The sequence below is a fragment of the Chroicocephalus ridibundus genome, chromosome 4 (assembly GCF_963924245.1).
Source record: "Chroicocephalus ridibundus chromosome 4, bChrRid1.1, whole genome shotgun sequence".
NCBI classification, from domain to species: Eukaryota; Metazoa; Chordata; class Aves; order Charadriiformes; family Laridae; genus Chroicocephalus; species Chroicocephalus ridibundus.
In genome coordinates, this window is record NC_086287.1 from 83,872,961 (window position 1) to 83,895,970 (window position 23,010).

Genomic DNA, 23,010 nt, shown 5'->3' on the forward strand with positions numbered 1-23,010 from the left:
CACTGGAACTTTAAAAATATAACTATAGTAGACAAAAAAGGGAAATGAAGTCATAAATCAGTGTTAGCGACAATCCTTGGGACACGTGGAACACAAGTTACGTTCTCTAGGACCAAATAAAGCCTCAAAGGAAGTGTTGTGGCCAAATTTTAATGAAAAAGAGTAGCTGTAGGAGTTACATTTTAGGTATTGGTAACACAAAGAGTAGTAGGAAAAAAAAAAAAAAGAAAAACGATTGAATTGTTAACGAAACATGAGGAGCCTGGTTATCCTGGTTATCGAGGTTGTTGTTACCCTCTGCTGGGCTTTTCCTGCTGAATGGGTCGTTGGAAGCAGGTAAGACGGCAGTCCATAGTGTGTATTCTGGACAGCACGGACTGCAGCTGTGTTCAGCTGTGTGTGGAATCGCTGCAGTGCTGGCAGCCTGGTCAGGGGCACCCCGAGGACATGTCGGCGGGTTTGGCCCCGGCGCTGGCAGAGCCCCGCTCCGGGCAACTCGCCCCATCCCCACAGCTCCACGTGCCTGGGGCAATGTACATCGGCCTGAGGGCTTTGCACAAGCTTCCCAGCCACAGGAGCGGATGGATGGATGGATGGATGGATGGATGGATGGATGGATGGAAGGAAGGAAGGAAGGAAGGAAGGCAGCTCTAGAAATTACTGGTGTTCCCAGCAGCGGGTGAGGTTACAGCAGTTTTCCAGGCTCAGGGTGGGAACGCACAGGGTGGCATGAGGGGGAGCTGCTCCATCTGCAGCCCCCCGTCCCAGTCTCTTGCACAGCACAAACACCCGTCACCAAACTCATCTGGGGCTGTCTCCTCAGTCCTAATTATATATTTTGCTTTTCCATGCCTGCTCAATTTTAGATATGCCTGATTGCATGCAGCACCTTATTTAATTTCTATTCTTTTTTGTTTGTTTGTTTTTTACCCAGACTTGGAGGCTGGGAGTGCATTGCTGAGCAACCTCATGTGGCTATTTTCATCTGCCCTGGTAACGATATGCACACTGAGCAAAGAAAATATTTGTTCTCTCCCTCGGAGATAGTTTTAATGCACATTCACTGCGTTCATCCTGTGACTTAGAGAAGCTTTCACATTTCTAATTCCAATCTGTTCAATCTCCTACTTAAATTCTAAAATAAGCCTGTAGTAATTCAGGCAGCCAGTGTGCGTTTGGCTGAGAATGAATGTACTGATAGTTTGTTTCATTTTCTTCTGTAGAAAAGAAGTAAAGTGATAAAGACAATTTCAGGCCTTACTGAGGCCATTGTTTCCCTGAATTTCTGTATGCGGAGGGGAATCCGAAAACACATTCATACACCTAAAACATGGTTCAGCCTTATTTTGGGGTTGCTCATCTATCATTTACAAGCAGAAGACGCCTCTGAGTCACTCTAGGCCTCGCTTACCGAGATTTTGTATGGCGAGGAGAATAGTCAATCCTTTAATGATTCCAGCTACCAGAGAGTAAGCCCCTAACATAACAAAAGCACAAAAGGATTTATCATAAACTAAATTAAATCATCCAAACTCAGCTCATCAAGAGACGTGAAGGAATGGGCAGAAGAGAGGAATGAATTTAGCATCTTAGTGGATCAGGGCACCCGCTATTGTCTCGCAGTGCTTTCCCACTGCAGTTTAAATCAATGCAAATACAGTTATTAAATGGCAGAGTCACCGGGGAGGTGGGAGGTGTGGTGTGATGCCTTTTGCTGGGGAGTCACGGGTGCAGTGAGTTTGTGGGGGCTCTGCAGTGGCATGTGTGGGGCCGGGGAGGGCCACAGCCGGGTCTATCAGCTGGCGACGCACGAAGCCTCCTCAGACCATGGACGTAGTGGCTGGCACAAATGGCACCCGGAGATTGTACTGGTGAAACGGAATGATGCCGACAGAAGTGAAAGGGGCTGGTCCGGGCCTGGCTTTCCTCTTTCAGGTGTCCAGAGTAAGCTGGTGTCCAGTGGAGCCTGCGGTAAAGTGCAGCTTAAAGCTCTGGTAAGGAGCCCCGAAAAACTGCCACCGATTACTTCAGACAATTCTAATCCTCTTCTGAAACTGTGCTGCATGTTTCAAAACTCTCATCTCAATAACACTGTTAAATAAAAATGAGACCTGATCTACTCAACGGAGCAGGTTACGTAAACTTTCAGTTTTGTTAGGAGACCTAAGTTACAAGTATAAAAAAGAAATTAAGATGCAATTAATGCTGCCTTGATAGTGGTTACAAAGACAACTGAACCCTTTCAAGAAGGAATGATTTTATTTTGTTTTTCAAGCAATTACCCAAATGTAATTGCTATTCATAATCTGGTCTGCTTGATACAAGTTTGGGATTTTGTTGAACACTGAGAGCGTCACAGAGGAATATCACAGCTTTGCACTCTCTTTGGAAAAAGGCCCATACATTGGTGATCTTATTATAGTATTTCTCCATCAAACAATTTGGATTCGCTTTCCTGTAATACCAAGTTGCTTATACTTATTCCCATCACATTTCATAAAATGAATGTAAATTACAACAGTGTTTTTTTCAGCTCCTCGTAGAATACATGAATAACAACTTCCTAAAGAAGAGTAAGGAAAATAGTTCACTGTGAAGTTCAGTAATGACTTATAATGGATCAAGACAGGAATAGTGTTAAAGTCGATGCAGCAAGTACCCTGGAGAATTTTCTTCCCTTTCAGAGAGTGTAGTTGTCATGAAGTGTAAACCTTATCAAATCCAGCCAGATAGTGCTGTGTGGTGGTGCAACAAGAACCCTTGTAAAAATAAAACTAGCGGCAAACCATGCGAGATGACTGAGAAAAATAATGCATGTTACCACACCACATGTTTTCTAACCAACTTTTCTTTTAACGCCAGGTTTCAGAAGAGAACAGTGGTGATTAAAATATACGGGATTGTGGCTTGCTTATCTACTTGACTCTGTATGTGCTACCTTCGCATTGAAACCGATTTATGGTGAAAAAGAGATAAATGCACAGAAAGAACTTGTGGGACAGGTAAAATTATAGTCTTAATTTCAAGAAATCTCAATCAAATTAATCCAAAGAAAGAGATGCTTGTAAAAGAAGCAGGAGCTTTTATGAGTTACAAAAATTAGATCCAGAGGGAACTGATGTAGAAAATGTAATAAAATTATATGTAGTCAAACTAAGACAGAGATTACACACATAGACAAGATAAGGTTCCAAATTATTTTAACATTTTTAGTACTAATATTGATGAAATCCATAACCTCTTTGTCAACATTGCTGTACAATTCTATGATGTCTTAATCTCTTTACTGCATATTTTAAAAAATTACTTGTAATATCCTTTGATTACACTTGGTAAAACTTTATCAGAGCTTTATTTTCGTGGCGTTATGTGAGTTTTTTGTGATCCAATTCTGCCCAAAGCATTAAAATGAATGAACGTGCCTACAGCACCAGCATTATATAATGTATAACTTCTACTAATGAAATGTCCTAGAGTCATCTCCGTACCACGTGTTCTGAGACGGGAGACGAAGGCTGGACCCTTGGCTTGCAGCGACAGTTTACCTTGGTGAGACTCTTTAAAAGTACTTATAAAACAATCTGCGAATCTTCCAGAAGCAGAGCAGATAGAACGGGGGTGGCTGGTTATGTTTTCAAGGTGTTTGTGTGGATGTTGTAATACGTTCAGGAATTCCCCTGTGCCAGTGGATGCTGGAGCATATGCATGTATAGTTTCATACATAATTTCCTGATTTGTGCATATATTTCTGTGAACACAAAAGTGCGTGACTGAAACCCAGGACTCAGAATTTTGTCTCACATGAAGACTGAAGGATAAGAATTAATTCTTAAACTGAGTGGGTTTTGTCTTAACAACAAGTTAGAGGCATGGATAGAATCTGCTAAAAACGAATGTGCATCTGTCGCTTTGCTTTCAGTCCTACACAGCCTACTCTTTCAGTGAGATGCAAGGATATTATTTAATGGAAGCGAGAGATGCACTTTACTCATAATTATCATAAAAAGGGTTAATGCAGAATGTAGAGGTGACTAGATACATTATTTTATTACAATACTAGACTCACTGAGGAAAAACTCTTTTATGACACATTCCATTATTGCTGTTACAGACCCGTAATTTGAAGATTACTGCTCAAAAACCCAGACAAAATGATTTTACCATCATGGGCCCATTAAAGGTTTAAGAATTGTCTGGTTAGATTAGGAAGAATTTAGTTGTGGAAAATGTTGTGTGATTTATTACGCTACTTAAAAAGCGCCCGGACACGTGTACTTGGAGAGCAGGCTGCATCCGCAGCGCAGCCCAGTCCTCTCCGTCCTGCGTGTGGGGCCGCCCCCACACCGGGTAAACCCCGTTTGTATTGATCTGCTTATTATTTCTGCATCTTTAGCATAGTGGAAGTATTTATTTTAACATCCAGTTCTCTCATCCCAAGCAGACAAGACGTGATACTATTGATCCTCGGGCCAATCATCCATTAGGCATCCATTAAGATCCAGAGTGATAGACAAATGTGAATTACAATTATTATAATTCCATCAAAGGGCGGCTAAGATAAGGCACAAGTCTGTAGCTCAGCGAGGATAAGGATCACCTGAACCCCCAAGATATTACTGTAGCCACACTTTGTATTGTTGAAATAAAAAGGCATAAAGCAGTACCTCGGTGTGCTGAGAAATGGCCTTTGGTGAACTCGGTGCTTCCAGGCGTTCAAACTGCTGCCCCTCTCTCCCACCCCTCTGCTGGAGGTTTCCACTACCGAGTAGGAATCAGCAAAAGGGAACCCGAATCTGCGCTTCGACTTCAATGTGCTTCCCACGTCCAGTGCGATCTGCTTCCCGGAGGCGCTCCAGAAAGCATCTGTCATCACCACTGCCCCAAAAGAGTTTCAGCCTGGTCCTGGCATTTTCTCACCCGTTTCTGCCTTTTCTTTCTCTTCTGGTGTTTCCTTTCCCATGCTGTAACTTGGACTTTTTTTCTATTTCCCTGGCCAAACCCGACTCTGCAATTTTCTGCTGAGTGGATTAATTTTAAACAAGATACAGTGCCGTGAGAGTAGCTCTGTGGAATGGTTTTATTGTAGACCCATTTGAAAGTATTTGTTTAACGGAGCTGTGTGTTTAAAATTACACTCATGAGCTTATGGGCAAATGAGGATCATAGTTCTAATTAATATTTTTAAAGTGCACGGCACCCCAGGCAAATAAGTATGCTTTTCTCTCGTATTTTAACCATACAAGCAGATGCTTAGAATTGTGCAGCTGTTTTCCTCGATGGGGCAGGCATAATTAACAAATATCTGAAATATCTGTCTGAATGCGCACCTGGGTGTGCACCAAAGGGCGCTTTGGTGTGAGGCCAGATGATGGGCAGTGCTGGGCGAGTCACCCACCACGGGCCTGGGAAACGCAGCACCCCTGCAGCCACTTCTGTTATCGCCCAAGCTTACAGGCATGCCTGCACGTGCTTATTTTTAACCTGTTTTGGGCAGTACCTGATCTAAACCTGACTCGTAGATGACAATCAGAAGTTTGGAGCAGCACAAAGCTTTCAATGTAGCACAGCAGCGGTGGTTTCCGTCGTGGCATCTCTTCAGCGAGAATCCCACTGGTGGTGCCTGTGCTGCTGGAAGGGGATGTTCTCCCTTAGAAACGCCTCGGCTTTCCCTCAGCATCTCGGTTCCTCTTACTGCCCTCTCTTGCTTTTCTGACTCTTCCTCAGGAATCCCCCCTGCAGTACTATTGCTCCAGCAGGTCTGGTCCCAGCGAAGAGCTGAGCCTGGGCCTGGTGGTGACAGAATTTCTCACTGTTTTTGCAGCCAGATCACACCTACCGCATGGCCCCCCGAAGAACCTGCAGGTCCGTGCTTGAGAGCTCCTCAGCGTGTGGCACCAGCACCGCTAGACCTTTGGGTTGGATGGAAAACCCCTATATATGAATTTTACTTGGGGATTACATCCCTTTCACTGGGTACAATAACATAACGTTATTGATTGTTCCATGATGTTGATTTTACCCATCACTATTTATTTTAGTAATCGGAGAGTTTCCATTGTAAATACCCACAGACTGCGCGTTTGGTGTCTCTTGTGATACGGCCACAGAACACAATTCTTCTAAAGCACACAGGGAAATGTGTGCTGTCTCTACAGTGATATGCAGCAAGACCTCCCTTTGCCCTGGAGGACTTAAGCTGTGCCCTGCAGCACAGCCCTCACTTTTGCGGTTTAAGAAAAGGCGCTGTCACCGAGTTTTCTGTTGTTGGTTGTAGCTGTAGTCGAATTAAAGTGTGGCGCTCAGGCCGGAGCAGTCGCCGACGCCGTCGGGGTTTGCTCCTTGGAGAGAAGCTGTGCCGCCAGCAGAAGAGCTGGCACTGGTTTTCTGGGGGGGGACGGGATGTGAGCACCCGCAAACGGGAAAACAATGAAAACTTCATGAAATACGCGAGGCAGAGCTGGTTCATCTTAGCAGCCGGTCACCGGCACAAGGGCCTTCCACCCGTCGCTGTTCTGCTGCTGAAGCTCCCCGTGCACTGTCCCCCGGCTGCCTGCCGCCAACACGCCGGGCTCTGTCCGTTTTCGGCGGAACGGGACGGTTTTACGCCGCTCGCATCGATCCAGCCCGCGCTGGCCGGCCGCGGGCACGCAACCGCTCGGTACGGCCGGAGCGCTGCGGACCGGCCCTCGGCGGGGCCCGGCCGTGCCCGGGCCCGTCCCCTCGGAGTGACCCGCGGCGGGAGCCGCGGGGGCGCCCCGGCTCCTGGGGCCCGGCTCCCGCTGCGCCTCACCGAGGACGTCCCGCCTGAAGCCTGCGAGGCGCTCCGCTTCCCGGGCCGCGGAGGGACGAGACTCCGGCCGCAGAGGACGCTCCGGGCCCAGCCGGCTCCCCCCGCCCGCCTGCGGCCGCCCCCGCAGCCACGTCCCCGGCTGGGGGACCCGCGGCTCCCGACCATGGCCCCGCCGGCTCCCCGCGGCCCGCCGGGCGGAGAGACCCCTCTTCCCCCGGCGGCAGCGGGGCGCCCAGTGCCTGACAGGAAGCGCGGCGCTGGGCGGGCGGGCCGGGCCCGCGCCCTCCCTTCCGCCGCGGGCCGCGCTCCGCCGGCGCCCCCTCAGGTGCGCGGCGCGGGGCGGAGCGGGGCGGCGCGGCCCCGGCCCGGCCGCCGCAGCGGCACGGCGGGCCCGTCACGTGGGGCGGCGCCGCTGCGGTCCCTCCGCTTCCACCTGCCCCGCGGCGCCCGGCGCGGCCATGGGGCTGCGGCGGCCGCCCGCCCCGCACCCGGCACCCCGGGCCGCCCGCCGCCGCTCGGCGTAGAGGCCAGGCGGGCGCGGAGCCGCCGCGCTTCCCCCCCGCGCTGAAGGGCAGGCGGCGGCGACCCGCCATGGAGAAGGCGGCGGCGGCGGCGGAGCCCCGGCAGGGCGCGCTGGCGCCGCTCACCGCCATCTGCCTGGGTGAGTGCGGGCACGGCGGGCGCGGCGGGGCTGCCGGGCCTCCTCCCCCGCCGCGGGGGGTCACCGGGGGGCGGGGGGGACACGCCGAACCCGGACGGCCGATCCCCCCTCGCGCTCCAGCGGGCGGGGGCGGCGCGGCCGCGGGTCCCGCCGGTGGCCGTGCGCGGCGGCAGGGGGGGGGCCGCGGAGTCCTGTCCGCTCCCTGCCGAAACCGGCGTTTTGCCCTTGGCTTTGAGGCCGCCACGGTACCCCCGCGTAGCGTTTAAAAAATGAAATTAAACCCACAAAGTTTGGCCATGGCGGGTGCCGTCCCCGGCGCTGTGACCGGCGCGGGGCGCGGAGCGGGCACGTCGCTGCCCGGGGCCCCCGGCCGCCCCCCGGGCCCGTGCCTGCCCTCGGCGGCGGGGAAGGCGCCGTTCCCCCCGTCCCCCTCCGCCCTCCCGCCGCCCGAGGCCGTGGCTGCCGCCCGGCTCCCCGCAGGTGTGAAGTTGTGTCGCGCCGCGGAGCCGTGGCTGGTCGCGGCCCCGGCGGGGCGGTGGGTTTGTCGGGCAGCGGCGTTGAGCCCGCGGCTGGGGCGAGGGAGCGAAAGGCCCCGTGTGTTACCGGCGGCACGCAGCAATGGGGGTTACCGAATCCAACCGCTCCGCTCGGCGCTGCCGAGGGTCTGCTGGCGGCGTTGGCAGGGGCAGCACGGCCATGGCCGGCCGCTCTCGCCCTCCCCGCGGCCATTCGGCAACCTCCTGTGGCTACCGCGGGCCAAACCCGCAGCCCTGTGCGCGCAAAGTGGATTAGAGTTTGCGTTTAACAGTCCCAAGTGACAGTTAGTGTTCCTTACATAAATGATCAGAAACGGGTACTCGTGGCCAGACTGCTCGTTCTATTTTTGTAAAAGTATTTTTTCTTTTTTTTTAACATCGGTGCTTGCCTAGAAAAATGTAGGAAGTTAGTTTCATAGCTGCTCTGGTTACTTCCAATGTATCTATTTTAATTAACGGAAGTGCAATGTAAAAAGCTGTCTAAACTACAAAACGGTTTGCACATCCGTTCTGGCTAGTACAACTTTTTTTTTTTGCAGAGACTTGAAGGGACGTCAGAGATGTGCACAGCATGAGGATAATGTCTGCTGCGTTGTTTGTTTAAAGTTAGAGAGAGATACTGCCTTATCTCTGAATTTCTTGGTGTTCGGTTTTGGGTTTTTTTTTTGTGGCCTGGTCAGACCTTTGTTAAAGCTTCTGTTATTTAACAGAAGCAGCACAGTTATTATTAAAATGACTAATAAGATAATAAAAGGCTATGTAAACTCCAGAGTTTAAGTGAGAACGCTTCTTGTATGTAGCTGTGGGCAGTGCCAGGTTGAAAAGTTAGCAGATTGCTGCTTTCTGTGACTTCCAGAATTTCACTGTCTGGCTCTTCTTTCCAGCTGGACTGTTTTATTCCTATTCCTTGCACGACTGACGGTAGTGGAAGTTGAGAAACATGACAGGTGGGAAGCTTGTAAGGTATTCTGCTTCGGTGAACCCACAAGAATATAATGCTGCTGCTTTAACTATTTTTATATTTTACTTCCTGCTTGTCTGTCCTTTCCTTTTATCGTTATTTTTGGTTCTTGCTTCTTGCAGTTCTTTTCTTTCACTTTTTGTTTCACCGTAGGCTGTGTGTGGTGTTTGGCGCCTGTATCGTTGCACCGCTGGGGACCATCGCTGTTCAGGACCTGGTCTGTAAACTGCCGCCCCAAAGGCTGGAGCCGGGTTTGGTGCAGCTGTTCTCCATTTTGTTTCTCGTTCTTGAGAAATTCTGGAGAATGTAGAAAGTTATCAGATAGGAAGTAATTAAAACGGCAAAGCTGGTGTCTCTCCTTCTGGCTGTGGGAAAAGCCTGGTAGCTGTCGTTTGGTTCAGAGGTGCCAAGATGTAAATTTCCCTTTTGATCCAAATAACCGCTTTCCTAGCCGAAAACCTCACCCTGGGAATTATTTAGCAATCCAAATGAATGGCTCAGTCAGTTTCCTACGTGGAGTTCAAGCCAACTGAACCATTTCTGTTTTTTCTGGCTTTTCCATAACTCTGCCCAACAGTTAAGAAAAAGAGCATCTAGAAGACTTTCCAGTATACCCCTAGTCTCTCACCTATTTTTATTTTGACGAGATTTTGTTTTGACAAGAGACAAGGAAACCAGCAGGGAACGGTTGTTCTTTCTTTTGGGCCTCTGACACCTTTGCGAGCCGAGCGCTTCAGAAAACGCTGGTTTGCAGCGCGCCGGTGGTTTCATTTGTCAGTCTTGAGCGAAAAACCGAGAGTGAGGAAAACAGATACTGGAAACGGCAGCTTATTCAGTTGCTGGGGAAAGCACCTGATGCGAAACTTTGACTTTATTTTAAAGAACCGTTCTCGACTGCTGACTTAGTGTGAAAGAGTTTGAAAATGAGAGCAAGGAACTTGCAGCAGCAGCCAGCACATGTTTTGCGTTTGCAGAGGTAAAAGCGTGTTTTTGGGGGTTGCCTTTCGTAGGTGTCTGTCAGGTCGGGGGTGCAGAGCTGTGTGTGGCTCTGTCCTGGTGGCAAACCAGGGCTGTGTTCAGCGCTCCCCAGGAGAAAGTAACGTGGCTCTCAGCTGGCCGATCCTGCTCTGTCGCGCCCCTCATCTTCGTGCTACTTATTTCCATTTAAAGGGCGTAGGGGCCCCTCGTCAGCCGTGCGAGGGAACCTCTGCCTGGGAGTTCGCGTTCGTTACAGCCATCGGGAAGCCTTGGGTGGGAAATGTGAAAAAAGGTTGTAGAACGGTAGTACAGACCCAGACGCGTCTATACAATGCATCTTCGAACACTCCTTGTGAGCTGTGGCGGCAGCAGTTATGCAGAGTATATTCGTGTACTTTCTTTGGAGCAAACTGAAACATTTTAATTTTCATGCAGTTAAATTTGTGAATTAATCACTGGCTAATTTCTTCTCCGTCTTTATGACTCCATTGCCATGGTTACAGGAGTAGCGGTGCTTTAACGCCGTGTGGACGAGCGCCATGCTGCCATCACGGCTGCGGTGCGGGGTCGCTCGGTGCCCGTGCTGTGCCTGGGACAGGGCGGTCGTGTTGCTCCCGGGGACGATGCTGACCTGTTGGGGCAAGCTGCCCGGGAAACGGAGGAAACAATTACACGGCATGTTGTTATTACCATACAGCAAATGTTACTCCACATTAATTATGTAATAAAACTGATGCTGTTAAGGTCCTTTGAACGTCGTGTTGATGCTTATTGACACAAATCTGCTGCTCAGGCCTGTTTCTTCTCAGGCCGCCGGGTGCATGTGCTGCCGCTCGGTGCCCTTCTTCCCCGGCGCACTGCCGGAGGCTGGTGGGAGCCGCTGCCCTCGCCCCAGCGGCGTCTCCCTGTGGGCTCTGCGGCGGCAAGGCTGCGAGGGACCTGCCCTGCCATTGCTCCGGCCGTGGGGCCCCAGGTCCGCGGCATCCCTGCGCCATCCGAAATCGCTCTCTGCCTTTGGCTCTGGCTTCAGCAGGGAGAAGGTCCGAATTGTGGCCACTGGGCGTAGGTCAAGGACGGGCTGCTGCAGTTTGGTGGTAGTGCAGGTCCACCACCAACTGAAGCCACGGCTGGGCTCCAACAGGCAAGCGAGGGGACTGTTTTTAGCTTTTCTGTTCCCACCCCTGTAGCGGTAGGTGCTTTTTTCCTCTTGTGCTGGTTTGAGTTGTACCCGAAGGTGGTTGGGTCATTGTTTGGTGGTGTGTCTGGACAGTGTCGCAGACAATGGGGCCCACGCTTCTACGCGCTGCTCTGAGACATAAATAGCGTTAATTGTCATCAGCTTCCCAAGTAACTGTTGGGAACAGGGACAGTTTCTCTTCCTCTCTTTTCCTATTGTTCTTTTTTAATGATGTTTTTTACTAAATGCTTGCCAACAGATCGACTATAAAAAGATTTAGGACTTAACACATGCAAAATAAAGTGAGTGCTTGGGTAGGATGTTGTAAATTAAGTTTTGGTAACCTTTCAAACCTTTCTAATTCTTTTTAATATTTGTAATTTTACTAATAGGCTGTCTGTAGATTATAGAATACTGCTAAAATGAGAGCAGTTAGTGAAATACGCTGTGATCCTTAGAGAAGTGCCTTAAAGGATATATGGGGAAACTAATATGGAATTGCATGTGAACGCTGACCTCTGGAGAAGCAATGCCACAGAAGAAATCTTTTTTTTTGGCAATGACTACTCTTACCAGGCCGTTCTAATGGTACGCACTGTGAGAAGAGACTTCTCATTTGAACGTGAAGGGTATTTGGAAACTGATCTGTCAGTCAGATGTGTGTTGCAAGCACCGCCTCATCCTGTTTTGATTTTGCCAGTGGACCTTTTTGAAAACTTCACTGCTTTGATTAGTCAAGGTAATCATGTTAGCTTTAGCAGTTTATTTTCAAGGTGACATTTACCTGAGAGGAACAAACTTTGCTTTATTCAGAGGAGACTTATTTAAAGATAATAATCTCATTAGTTTTTTTCCAGCATTTAAGTGGGTAAAGTGACTAGCTGTGATGACGAATGTTTTAGTGTAATTGTTCTTCTGTCCTCCCCAATTAAAAATAAACAACTGCAGAAGGCAACTTAGAATAGATTGGCTGTTGTTTCTTTTGGTAGCATGTTTGACAGATACTAAACTAACATTGTGTGTTGACTTTTTTTATAGCTGCAGTGAAGGATAATAGTTGATTACATGACTCGCCCGTGTTGATAACCAAAGTTCTTGTTGGCGAACTGCAACGCGTTTATATAAAAGCCCCAGCAAACACCTAGAAATGGTTAACTTCTGACTGCCACCCTCTGCCCCTGCAACCTGCTTCAACCTTATTTTTCTGTCTTTACACAGTGAATCTATTCCTGAGCGGGAAAATAGAAAGTGCTGTTACCTCATTAGGTAAGACCTACTTTTCTTATTTGTATTTACTGTTCTTTTGAGTTGTTACTGTTTCTTCCCCATGCAAAGAGATCTTTTAACAAAACAGTATGACCTTTGTTTGAGAGAGAGTAACAGTGACGTTTGAGGAAGTTTAGAACTTCTACATCTTCCTGGGGTTATAGATCCATCGGTGTCACTGTGCTAGGAAAAAATGGTAAGCTTGAGGCTAAGGTCACAGTACGTGCTGATATGTTCGGGAAAAACTCTATGTTTAGGAAATGTGCCTGGGAATATCAAGCCAGGGACAGTGCCCCATTCCCGGAGGAGCTAAAACAAGAATGTTAAAAATGTCTCATGAATGTCAAAGTGGAAATTCAACCAGAATTGGTGTAATTTCCATCTCTGTAGCAGCACTGTGACTTACTGACATTCGGGGAACATTGCAGTCAGGGTCCCCTTAGTGATAAGGGCCCTCTTGTGCCTGCTAGTCCGCAGTCGCGCTGGTGGGCATGCTGTATGCCCAAAGAGGTTGCAATTTAACTTAAAACTGAAAAACCAAATAAGGGAAACAGGAGGAAAGGAAATGTGAAAACACAACAATAATTCTAAGGCGGTGGGTTGATTAGTGTGGGAACTTGAGCGTTCAAGTCAACCTGGGGCTTTGAGAAAAGGTTTAAATCAGGAAAAGGTGATAATTTTATGATTAGATAACTTCCTTAAATTTAGCTTAGGGGAAGTGTGGATGAACCATGTAGGACATGTGTTTGTAACACAATATTTCCATTCTTTCACTGGAAAAAATCCAGAATGTCATCTATGTGTTAGTCTGTGCTGCCTGGATGTCTCTTTGGCTTTTGTTGGAGTTTGACATCTGTTTGCTGTATCGTATGTGAGTTTACAAAGTGTAGCTTAAGTAGTCATACAGTGTCCGGCCTCTAGACTGGTGATACTGCCTCAGCCTCAAATATGTAATGCTTCATCCAGTTGGCTCTACTGCTCTCGGATGCTATTCTTTTGCTAGAAACAGAGTTGTAACATTTGGCTTTTATTTTTTCAAGCATGCTGAAAATCTCAGAGTACTGTAGCCTTCATGTTTTTGAGCTACTTTGTGCCCTGACAGCCTGACTGGAGCAGGGAAGAAAAATGATCATAAAAAGGTCATTGCAATAGTGAGATGCGCGTGTGAGTTCTCTTCCCTGTGTGTTGGAGGATAACGGGTGAGGACAACGGTTAGGGTAATGGGTGAGGACAGCGCGGTCATAAGGCAGGTGACCCTGCCAGGAGTCATCTCGCAGGAGATGTTCCTTAGAAGCCCTGATAAAAGTTGGAGGAATTCTTGCTGTCCTAAACATGTCCTGAAAAAGCAGTGTATTACAGGGTTGATCTCTACGGTAAGGTACAGTGTGGTTTCTTTTCAGAAAGCGAGTAATAGCAGAAGTAATGAGTTGTGGAGAAGGCAGGTCGAGCCACCATCTCAGCTGTGTTTGTACAATGACTTTAGGCCAGACAAGCTGCTGGTGGACAGGATCAGACCTCCCTGAGCCCCTGTCCCCGGGCTGTCAGTGAGACACCTCAGCCTGTCGATGCAGCCAGCACGAGCTCTGGATGGGCGAGTTGAACCCTGGGGCCGTGCTGTTGCTGGCTCTGGTAGCCGGGGCAGGAGCAGCCTCCTGGAGCCTGGATAAGGTGAAGGGGAGCCTTAAGTCCCCTTTTCTCCGCATGTGTAAGGGATCGGCATTAAGCCACGTGTGAAGCCCTCCTGGAGGGAGTGCTGGAGAACTCGGGGGGAGTTTCCTGCTGACCCTGAGGGAGCTGCTGAGGAGTTGTGTCTTGCCAAGCATTGGGGTTTGAGAGAAGGTTCCCTGTGGTGGGTGCCAACCATCCTTCATCCCGGAGCAGATGGTTGGGACGTGTCCCTTGGGACTGGGGCAGACCCCGGGGTGTCACAGAGGAGTGTGAAACTGCAGGATTTATTTTCTGCTGGGATTACCTGAAAATTTATTCCTGCACGGCTTAGTGTCCCCAGCGCTGTCCTCTGGTGGAGCTTGAAGTCTGTTCTGTTATAGTCGATTTTGCAAAAATTGGAGTAATATTATTCGTGTAAAGTTTTGGAAACTTTCTTGCCAAGTATTTGTGGCATATTTAACTGGCAGGGGGAATCTACAGCTGTTTACAGTAGAAGAAATCCATTTGATTATTATAGAAAGAGCCTCATTAAGATTTATGCCTGCTTGACAGAAACTCTCTGAGCTCAAACCTCTTCTGGCATTTGTTTAAAGTTTTGGGTTTATTTTTAATCTATAAAGATTCATTATTTTCTGCCTTCAGAATTTATCTTTTTAAAAAGCACCATCTTAGTAAGATTTTTGGTGGGTTGGTTTGCTAGTCCAGGGATTGGTATTCTCTTATGTTTCTTCAATAATCCTAAATGTGGAAAATGTAAGCTGTTTGGGGCTCTTAGTTTTTGCTTTTCTTCTGGGTTTGTGCAGAAAGGCTGCAGAAAGAGTTATAAAAAAATTGTTGAAAAAATATTGTCACTGCTCTTCTTGTGTGTTGTTGCTGATGATAAGGCCTTCAGAACCCAGGACTGTACCTTTCTATTTAGAGACTTCCCTTTCCTTTAGGAAATTTGGCAATTTGAAAAGGCTTTTGTTTATTTTCCTGAAGGAATCACGCTGTCATGCTGAAGCCCAACTTAATAGCACCATACTGGTGCACGTATGTGATTCTGCAAACTTCATGGCCAGGAGCTGAGGAGGGAAGTGGGGCCCCTTTATTGACGCTGAAACCCCAACAGTATGAAATTGTGCCCTTGTGTGTTTTTTCTGTTTGGTTGCCAGCCACTGCAGGCTTTGTTTAGTACATGTTTTTCTTTCAAAATTTGAGTAGGTGGAAGAAGAGCTGCTGGAATTGGCGCTTGGGTGCTTTGCCCCATCAGCCACGCAGCAGTCGGTACACAAGGAGTGGAGGCAGGCGACTGGTTGGGAAGATCTGTTGATATATCACAAATCTCGTAGTAATGAGCATCGATGGGAAACGGAAGGCATCAGAAGCATAAGGCAATTAAGTGAGGTGTGGGTAAACACAACTGCAGTTTTGGGGGGTGGATGGGTGTGTGTCCCCGCTTTGCTCCAACAGGTTTAGGGGACTGTGGGCATATCCTTAAAATAGTGTAATTATGTTTTGGTGACATGAATTCAGATTAGTGGTTCGTTCAAATCAGGAGCCCTTGTAAGAGTGAAGTAGATGTCCCATTAATTTTGAGTAGGGCAAGTCTGGAACGCTTATTATTATATGTCAGAGGGGTAAAGCCACGGGGAAAGAATTGAGCAACAATGACCATTGCCAGATGAACTGCCCAAAATGGCATATAGTGTCAGGGCAGCCCTTACCTTGCTCATGTCCTTTGATTTTCACAGCTACAATTCTTCTGTTAAAATGGAAAATATTTTTCTTTTTTCGGTTCTTCTTTACATGTCCCACGTTTGTAGCAGATGTGCAGTGTTAATAAGAAAAAGCATTTCTCACTGAGAACCTGAGCTGTCATGTTACATCAGATCCACCGCTTACCAATTAGGAAACGGGACATTATTGCAAAAGAAAAAATGCTAGTGATGTTACTTCAAAAAAGCGCTGATGCTTCAAATAACTATTGCTCAGGATCTTTGTAAATTCCTCCTAAAACTGAGAAACGAGTATTTGGGAGAATAATAACTCTGCTTAACTGCACTGATGAATGTGTGAGTAGAAGCGCTCACACAGAGTGACCAGCGCATCAATGGGGCTTCCTCAGAATGGAGACTAAAATAAGCTTTGTGTAGTTATGGTTCTGTTCTCATGCATATCCTATGAATACGGGGTATTAGTCCAGGACAGTATTTGGTACAAGGGGACCAGAAGTATTTGCAGAGCTGTTGCTGGAAGCCTCTGGATAGTGCTGTCTGGTGTATTTGCTCTTTCTGCTCTGTGCATTCTGTTTCCTTCCCATTGAGAAGTTTTAGTCACCTGGCAGTTAGGAAATGCAGTCTTTCCAGCTCCCTTTGCGTGTTTGCGAGCTCTAGATCCTCTTATGCCGCTGTGGTATGTTGATGCAGTGACAAGTGTGTGGAGGAGCACGTTTATAGACCTAAACAAACTGAGAACTAGAGTTGAAAAGTTCCCGTGGATCTTACATTTGCTTTCATAATTCTATACTTCCATCTGCATCTCAGTATTTTGCCAGCATCTAGTGTGGAGCCTCTCTCGTTTTAGAAACGTGATAACAAAAATGTTCTTGTTTTTTGTAATGGCTTTCCTGCAAAATATTTATTTGGAAAATAGATGTTTTCATGTATTTATGTATTCTGTGTGCTTTTGCGGCCTTTGAAACTAGTAGGAATTATATGCATATGTTTCATTGGAATGCCCTGCCTGGAGAGTAAAAATAATGGCTTTTTGTATGTTGTGCCTCAGGTGAGTTACTTGCCTCGTGCTTTTTATATTCTTGTGGCTTTCACTTCAAAAGTGCTTACTGTGAGCAAGCGGGATAGAGCCGGGCACAGATTGACGGGTGGGGAGACGCGGCAGCCTGGCCCGTCCGCAGCCCGCGCACCGCCTCACCCTCGCCCCGGTGCAGCCACGGCTCATCCCGGCTCTGAGCTGAAAACGATGTGTTTATGTGGCTGAATTTCAAGCAGTGCTGTAAAATTTATAATGCAGTGTATTTGGATGCGTGTGCATATGAGGAAACTTGAGGTATAGGCAACCTTTTTTTTTTTACTTGACACCTTTTTAAGCTACGAGAAAGTAAGCTTCTGTCAAAGATTGGAATATTCATCTGCAATCCACAAGTCACGCTCTAGATAGTCATTTGTTTCAAAAATAGTTTTAAAAATATTTTTGGAGGACGTTCAGAGTAGCTATTGCATTACACAGAATTTCCCCTCCTGTACTCTGCTGAGAGTACATTTTCCCATCAGAACAGCTTTCCCAGTTGTCCTTGGAACATTTCGCTTTCATTTTTGAATTGCTTAATTACAAATTATAAGTATTTGATGTAGCCTTAATTGGCCTGCTGTTTTCCATAGGAAGAACTGGAAGTGCTTTGAAAATACTGTGCTTTATTCAGCCCTATTTGCTCCTTTCCCTGCCTGGAAAATTTCTCCTATCTATGGGAGTTCAGAAGGAATTTAGAGTACTTAGTAATGTTCAATGAAAGCATTTGACACTGGAGTCCAGTTTACTTTTTTCTTTTTTGTTGTGGTAACCATTACAAACTCTTCAGGTCTGTCGTATAGTTAGGAGAATAAACAACATGTCCAGGAACGTGGTACAACAAAATGAGCTTGTAGATACTTTTCACTGAATATGGATCTTCTCCAGCCGCTGGGTGACGTACCCAGGCTTTGAGAGCCGGTAAGAAGGATTTCTGTGTTACATCCTCTTGGCAGATCCATGCAGTAACATTGATTGTAGCCTTTGGTAGATTCATACAAGGTTATTGATTGATGCTGCATTGAAATGCAGGTTATGCTTACCAACACTTAGAGCGGGTGTTTTAATTAAAAACTGGGCAGGGAAGAAAGTGGTAAGAGGATAAAACTGTTGACTCTCATTTGTCTGCAGTCCCCCAAAATTGATGAAAGCTCTTGTAGCTAATGTGAATTGTTGATTAGGCAAAGCACTAACAATAATATTTTTTTCCCCCCTTATTAACAGCTGCTTGCAGTGGAGAACTGGAACAGCACACAGAGAGACGGGGAGTCATCTATAGTCCTTCTTGGCCATTGAACTATCCTCCAGCTGTAAACTGCAGCTGGTACATTCAAGGAGATCGTGGAGACATGATAACAATTAGGTATGGTTCGATACTCCGTGGAGATAAAGGGCTGCTTTGCTGAAATGAAACAAAATGCGAGTTCTTACCTGGTAGAGCAGCAGGAGGCGGTTTGTCGGCGCTGCCGAGCGGTGGAAGGAAGCTGGAGGTGGTTACGCTACAGCACGATGGCAGGTCGAGCACGTCTTGTTTTGGAAGTGTTCCACTGTGTCTTGTTTCTATAGGCTACTTCTGACATCCGTTATTATACATGCAAGTCACTTGTAGTCCTTTAATGTATTTATCTTCACAATACCCGCGTGAGATTTTATCCACCTCTGATAGATGAAGGGCTGGGAAACAGTGATATATTTACTCACGTTAAATAGTCCCCTTTCTCTTCATTGCTCATAAATAGGGATAGGTGAAGGCTATAAAACCTGGAACAGCCTCAGTGGGATATGTAAAATTTTTAGAGCGAAAATGGCTTTTTCTGTAATGTCTTAAAATGGTGCTATGTTTAATTGACAGTTGAAGATAATCATTGCTTACCGTTACTTGTTAACAAAAAGACACATGCTTTTCTGCTTAATATTTATTTCCAACAGAATTAAATAATAGTTAGCATTTGTGGCACAATTTCAGCTCATTCTATAAAAATACTGTTCAGAAAGGCTAGAATATGTTGTAAGTGGTTTGTTCAAAATGTTTAGGCTATAATATCAGCATATTGCGAAGGTGCTTAATTTCTCTGGGCTAATTGTAGTATGCTTCTCAAACAAAGAATTACTTATTTAAAAAAAGAAAAAAAAAGCAAATCTAGGAGAGGGTTTTTTGTTTGGTTTTTAGTACTGTTGTGTTTGACACCATCTGCTCATTCTTTGCTCAGCTGCTTAAAAGGACTGCAAACCTCTTCAACTGCAGATGCTCAGCAATTAAAAACAAATCTGCCACAGATGGAATAATAGGAGGGCTCCACCATCCGTAGTTCAAAATAGGAACTACTCATCAGAAGTAAGGAAGTAGATACCTGCCAGCATTTGAGATCCAAAAATAGAAACACGCTTTTAAACCCCATTAAATTGTATTGGACTCAGGGAATTTGTTTCAAAGCAGAGATTGCTGACACTCTGAAGAAGCATGCAAATGAGAGACAGGGCTTAGCCTGGGAGAGCAGTGCTGCAGTTTGTGCTACGGAAACATCTTGGAGCTTCCAGTTAGGATTGGGATTCTCTTGTGCAAGTATGAGTGCAACAGAGGCCGAAGGAATAAAGGAAACCCAGATGAGGAAACTGGTAGTGACGTGTGTATACTGTTTAGATGTGTGCATAGCAATATGATTTGAAAGGTTTCTTCTTAAAGGGTTTGTTCTGTGTGTCTGGGTACACAGCCGCATGCTGCCCGCCCCTGCGGACGCGGGAGCTGGGTGTTATCTCCTGGGCAGCGCTGCTGCGGCCGTTCGTTTCTGGCTATAAATGTACTGGGGATGACTCACTCCAGCGTATGAAATGCAAAATGTTACAGCATCGCAGGATTCCTTTAGAAGGTTGCAGCCCTTGTAATGCCAAGGATGTAAAAGAAACAGCCAACTTGCCTAGGCTAGCGTGATATAGGCAAACTGGGAAAGAGGGCTGAAATACAGACATTTTTTCCTCCGAACAGTTGGGTATGCTTCGTGCCCTAACAGTGTACTGATAAGGGCATAGAAGAGTAGCTTTTTTAATTTTCCTAGGAAAATCAAACACAGGTCTTGTGATAACATCTGGATTTTGAAAGGTTTTAAAAAAAACAAAACCACCTCCTTTGTGTTATGTTATGCTGAATGCATTTCCTTTGATCTTGAATTCTCATTGACAGTAAGAGAGCAATGTGGTATAAGTATCATATTTGAGATACAGCAGGAGTCATTAAGGGATACCATTGCAATGGAAAGTCGTTTTGATTTCCGAAACATTTGCAGTAGGTGGCCATCTTTTATAAACCTATTATTCAGCAGCTTTCAATAGCACGGTGCCCAGATCTCCGTGTGGGTGTAAGATGCTGTGTCCTGTAGGCATGTCTTTTAGAAGCTTTCTCTTCATATCTGCCTTTCATGTGTGTGTATTGATTTTCTTTGTATCCTCACATTTCCGTGCTTATTGGTTTGCTGCATAGTTTACTTTTTAGAAATCCTTGGGGGAGACTTCACTAGAACAGGAAATACATGTTCTTTGTGCTTCTGCCTCACTGTTAATTATGCACATTTCAAAACTGTCTTCCAAGTTTGTGTGTCTGGTGGGGTGGTGCTATTGAGACCTGGGAACAAGTATGTAGCTATTGTTTTCCAGGACTACGTTTTGTCACTTTAGATTCGGGTAATCAGTCTGTCAGTTGTTATTTTGGAAATTACTTGATTTTTCCTCCCATTGTCTCTATTTTTGTGCCTGTTTTCGCAGAAGACTACATAAAAATGCTGTAAGATCAGATAAAGATGTCATGTGCAGCAGCTGCCTTTGTACCATCTTTTACAGGCTTTATATGTGTTTTTTTCCTCATACCTGAGAAAAAGATCAAAATCAGTTTTGTTTAGCAGTTGCTGTTACCTGATGGTTGTAAATAACCTGATGTGGGCAGAATATAATATATTATGTATATATAAAAAATATTACAGGAATTTGTGGAACTGAGGGTGAAATGTTCTCCGTGTTCAGAATTCAAGATAAGAGCATTGAGAAGTTATCTACTTAGTGACCTACTCAAGCTGTCTCTTACTAATTGAGGTAGGGAGTGGGGATCACCTTCATTGGCTTTCACTTCAGTGATTCACGACATAGGCTTTGAAAAAAGAAATTTTCAGATTAGCATCTGAGTTTCAATTTCTGAGTAAAACCGAGGCCTGTTCAGGTAAAGGCTTGCTGGCTGTAATTGAAGAATTAAAGGGACTGCTTCATGGTCTGTTTACCAAACTCACAGTGTTTCAGAACTTGACATCAACTGGGGAAAAAAAAAAATCCTAATCGCCATTTATTTCATTCAGTTGTATGTACTCAGCGTTTGAGAGCACGAGCTCCTGTGTCTCTTGCCTAAGGTTACACAGTGAGCTGGAGCTGGGACTAGAATAGAGCTCTCCTGACTTCCAGGCCCTCGTGCTTCAGTGGGTAAGCAGAAGTTTTTAATGAGCCAATTAAGTCATCAGTTGTTCACAGTCTGCCCTTGCTGTGAGACGTTGGCAAATAGAAGTAACTTTTCTTGCTTAATTGGCTGGCCTGTTTTAAATTGGGACTGTGCTCTACTGATCTACCCATAATATTTATTCTCCAATTTTTTAATGAGTTTAGAGGGCCAAATTGGATGTTTTTTAAAAAATTTATTTACTAATTACTTTCATTCAGGTTCTACATCTGCTGGGCCTCCAACAGTTTACCTCTTTTTTTGTTCATCTTCCTGATCATCCCATGTTTGTCCTTTTCCAGTTATTAAGAACACTTTTTTTTTTTTTGCTTTAATCTGTAGCTGCTCATGCTTAAATTACTAAGAGGGTTGTAGGGAGTTCCCTACATTATTTATAGAAGTACTTTTTTTTTTTTCTATCTGTTAACTGCTCCTTTCAGTGCAGATGGCAAAAAGCTTAGCTCTGCTAAGCATTAGTTTTGCAGCTAGCACATTTTTTTTCGTATTTATAGAGTGCTGATGGGTATTTATGATAATCTGGTTTCATCAGGTTCTTCCCAGCAGCTTAAAAATACTTGTCAGTTAATAGGAAGATATCATTGTAGGCTACTGTTGCTTCATTTGAGTAAATTGGGCAAGAACTGATAGATAATGGCTGTTCCTATAATTTTCTGTAAGCTTCTGCAGTCCTGCTCAATGTTGGAGGTATCCTTTTTCAGTTTTACCTATTTCTGCAGAATTCTGTAAAAACAGACTTAGTGCTGCATTTGTCACTTCACGCTGAGTTGTTCTGATCCTCAGAATCCGAATGTTTCAAGTGTTAATAGACTATTCCTGTACTTTTGTATAAAATTTGAGGGTTTTTTAAAGAGACTAGCTGTGTTAGAGACATCACAAAAGCAAGATAACTGGACTTGGTGCTTTCGAATACCATCTTTCAGGAGAAAGCAAACCTGCAAAATTCAGTTTGATAACTTTGGCCTTTTATCCCAGTCCCCTCCTCTACGGCTGTGTTGCCCTGGAGCTCACGGGTGACAGTGAGAACAGCCTGAGGGCCCAAGCGTTTTACAGGGCGTCCTGTGTGTTAGTGCTGGGTGTTGTACTTTGTTAATATTGTTAATATTGCAGCTCCGAGAGCTGGCAGCGCCAGCGCTGGGCTCCTGCAGAGCTGTGCCCTGCTTAGGGCTCCTCTCCCTGCCTGCAGGCCAGCGCTGTGGTGGTGAGGAGGAAGAGGAGGAGGGAGGAAGGCCGGGCTCTCCGTCCCCTTGCCGTGCAGCGCCCGGGTGCCCGGGCAGGGGGTGAAGGTGGCAGGTGGCGGGGGGTCCGTGTCCCACAGAGCGGGGAGGGCTGTGACTGGGGTTCAGCGCCGTGCGGCCCACTGGGGCCATGTCCCGGTCCCCCAGACAGGCCGGAGGGCTTTGATGGAGAACGGACCCTTCTTCTGCTTTCCCTCCCAAAGCCTCTGCTTCCCCGCCCGGGGTGTTTACGAATGCGGCAGCTCCCACCGGTGCCGAGGTACGGCTGACATTATCCATTAGTGCTCGCCCACTCAGTGCGGCTTGATTCCGTTTCTTGTTTTAATCACAGAAAATGACGTGGGTTTTGGATACAAAGGGCCTGAGAGCTCCCTCAAGAGCCGTAACTACAGACTTCATTCAGGACTTTCCCAAAGACTGTGAGGCGTTTGTACAGTCCTGCAAGCGGGAGCACAGGAC

General features: G+C 46.4%; 1 protein-coding gene across 4 annotated transcripts in view; it reads left to right on the plus strand.

Annotated features, from left to right (window-relative positions):
* The first annotated feature begins 7,094 nt into the window (after positions 1 to 7,094).
* Positions 7,095 to 23,010, plus strand: part of LRP3 (LDL receptor related protein 3) — a 28,579-nt gene continuing 12,663 nt past the window's right edge. Inside the window, exons 1-4 of one of the 4 annotated variants that reach the window (XM_063334557.1) lie at positions 7,406 to 7,451; positions 11,680 to 11,842; positions 12,322 to 12,369; positions 18,049 to 18,187. In XM_063334557.1, the coding sequence (XP_063190627.1) occupies positions 11,689 to 11,842; positions 12,322 to 12,369; positions 18,049 to 18,187 (341 nt within the window). In that variant the 5' untranslated portion in view covers positions 7,406 to 7,451; positions 11,680 to 11,688. Of the gene's footprint in view, positions 7,452 to 11,495; positions 11,843 to 12,321; positions 12,370 to 18,048; positions 18,188 to 23,010 lie in introns of those variants that run through there. The other 3 variants (XM_063334559.1, XM_063334556.1, XM_063334558.1) reach the window with 3 other exon arrangements.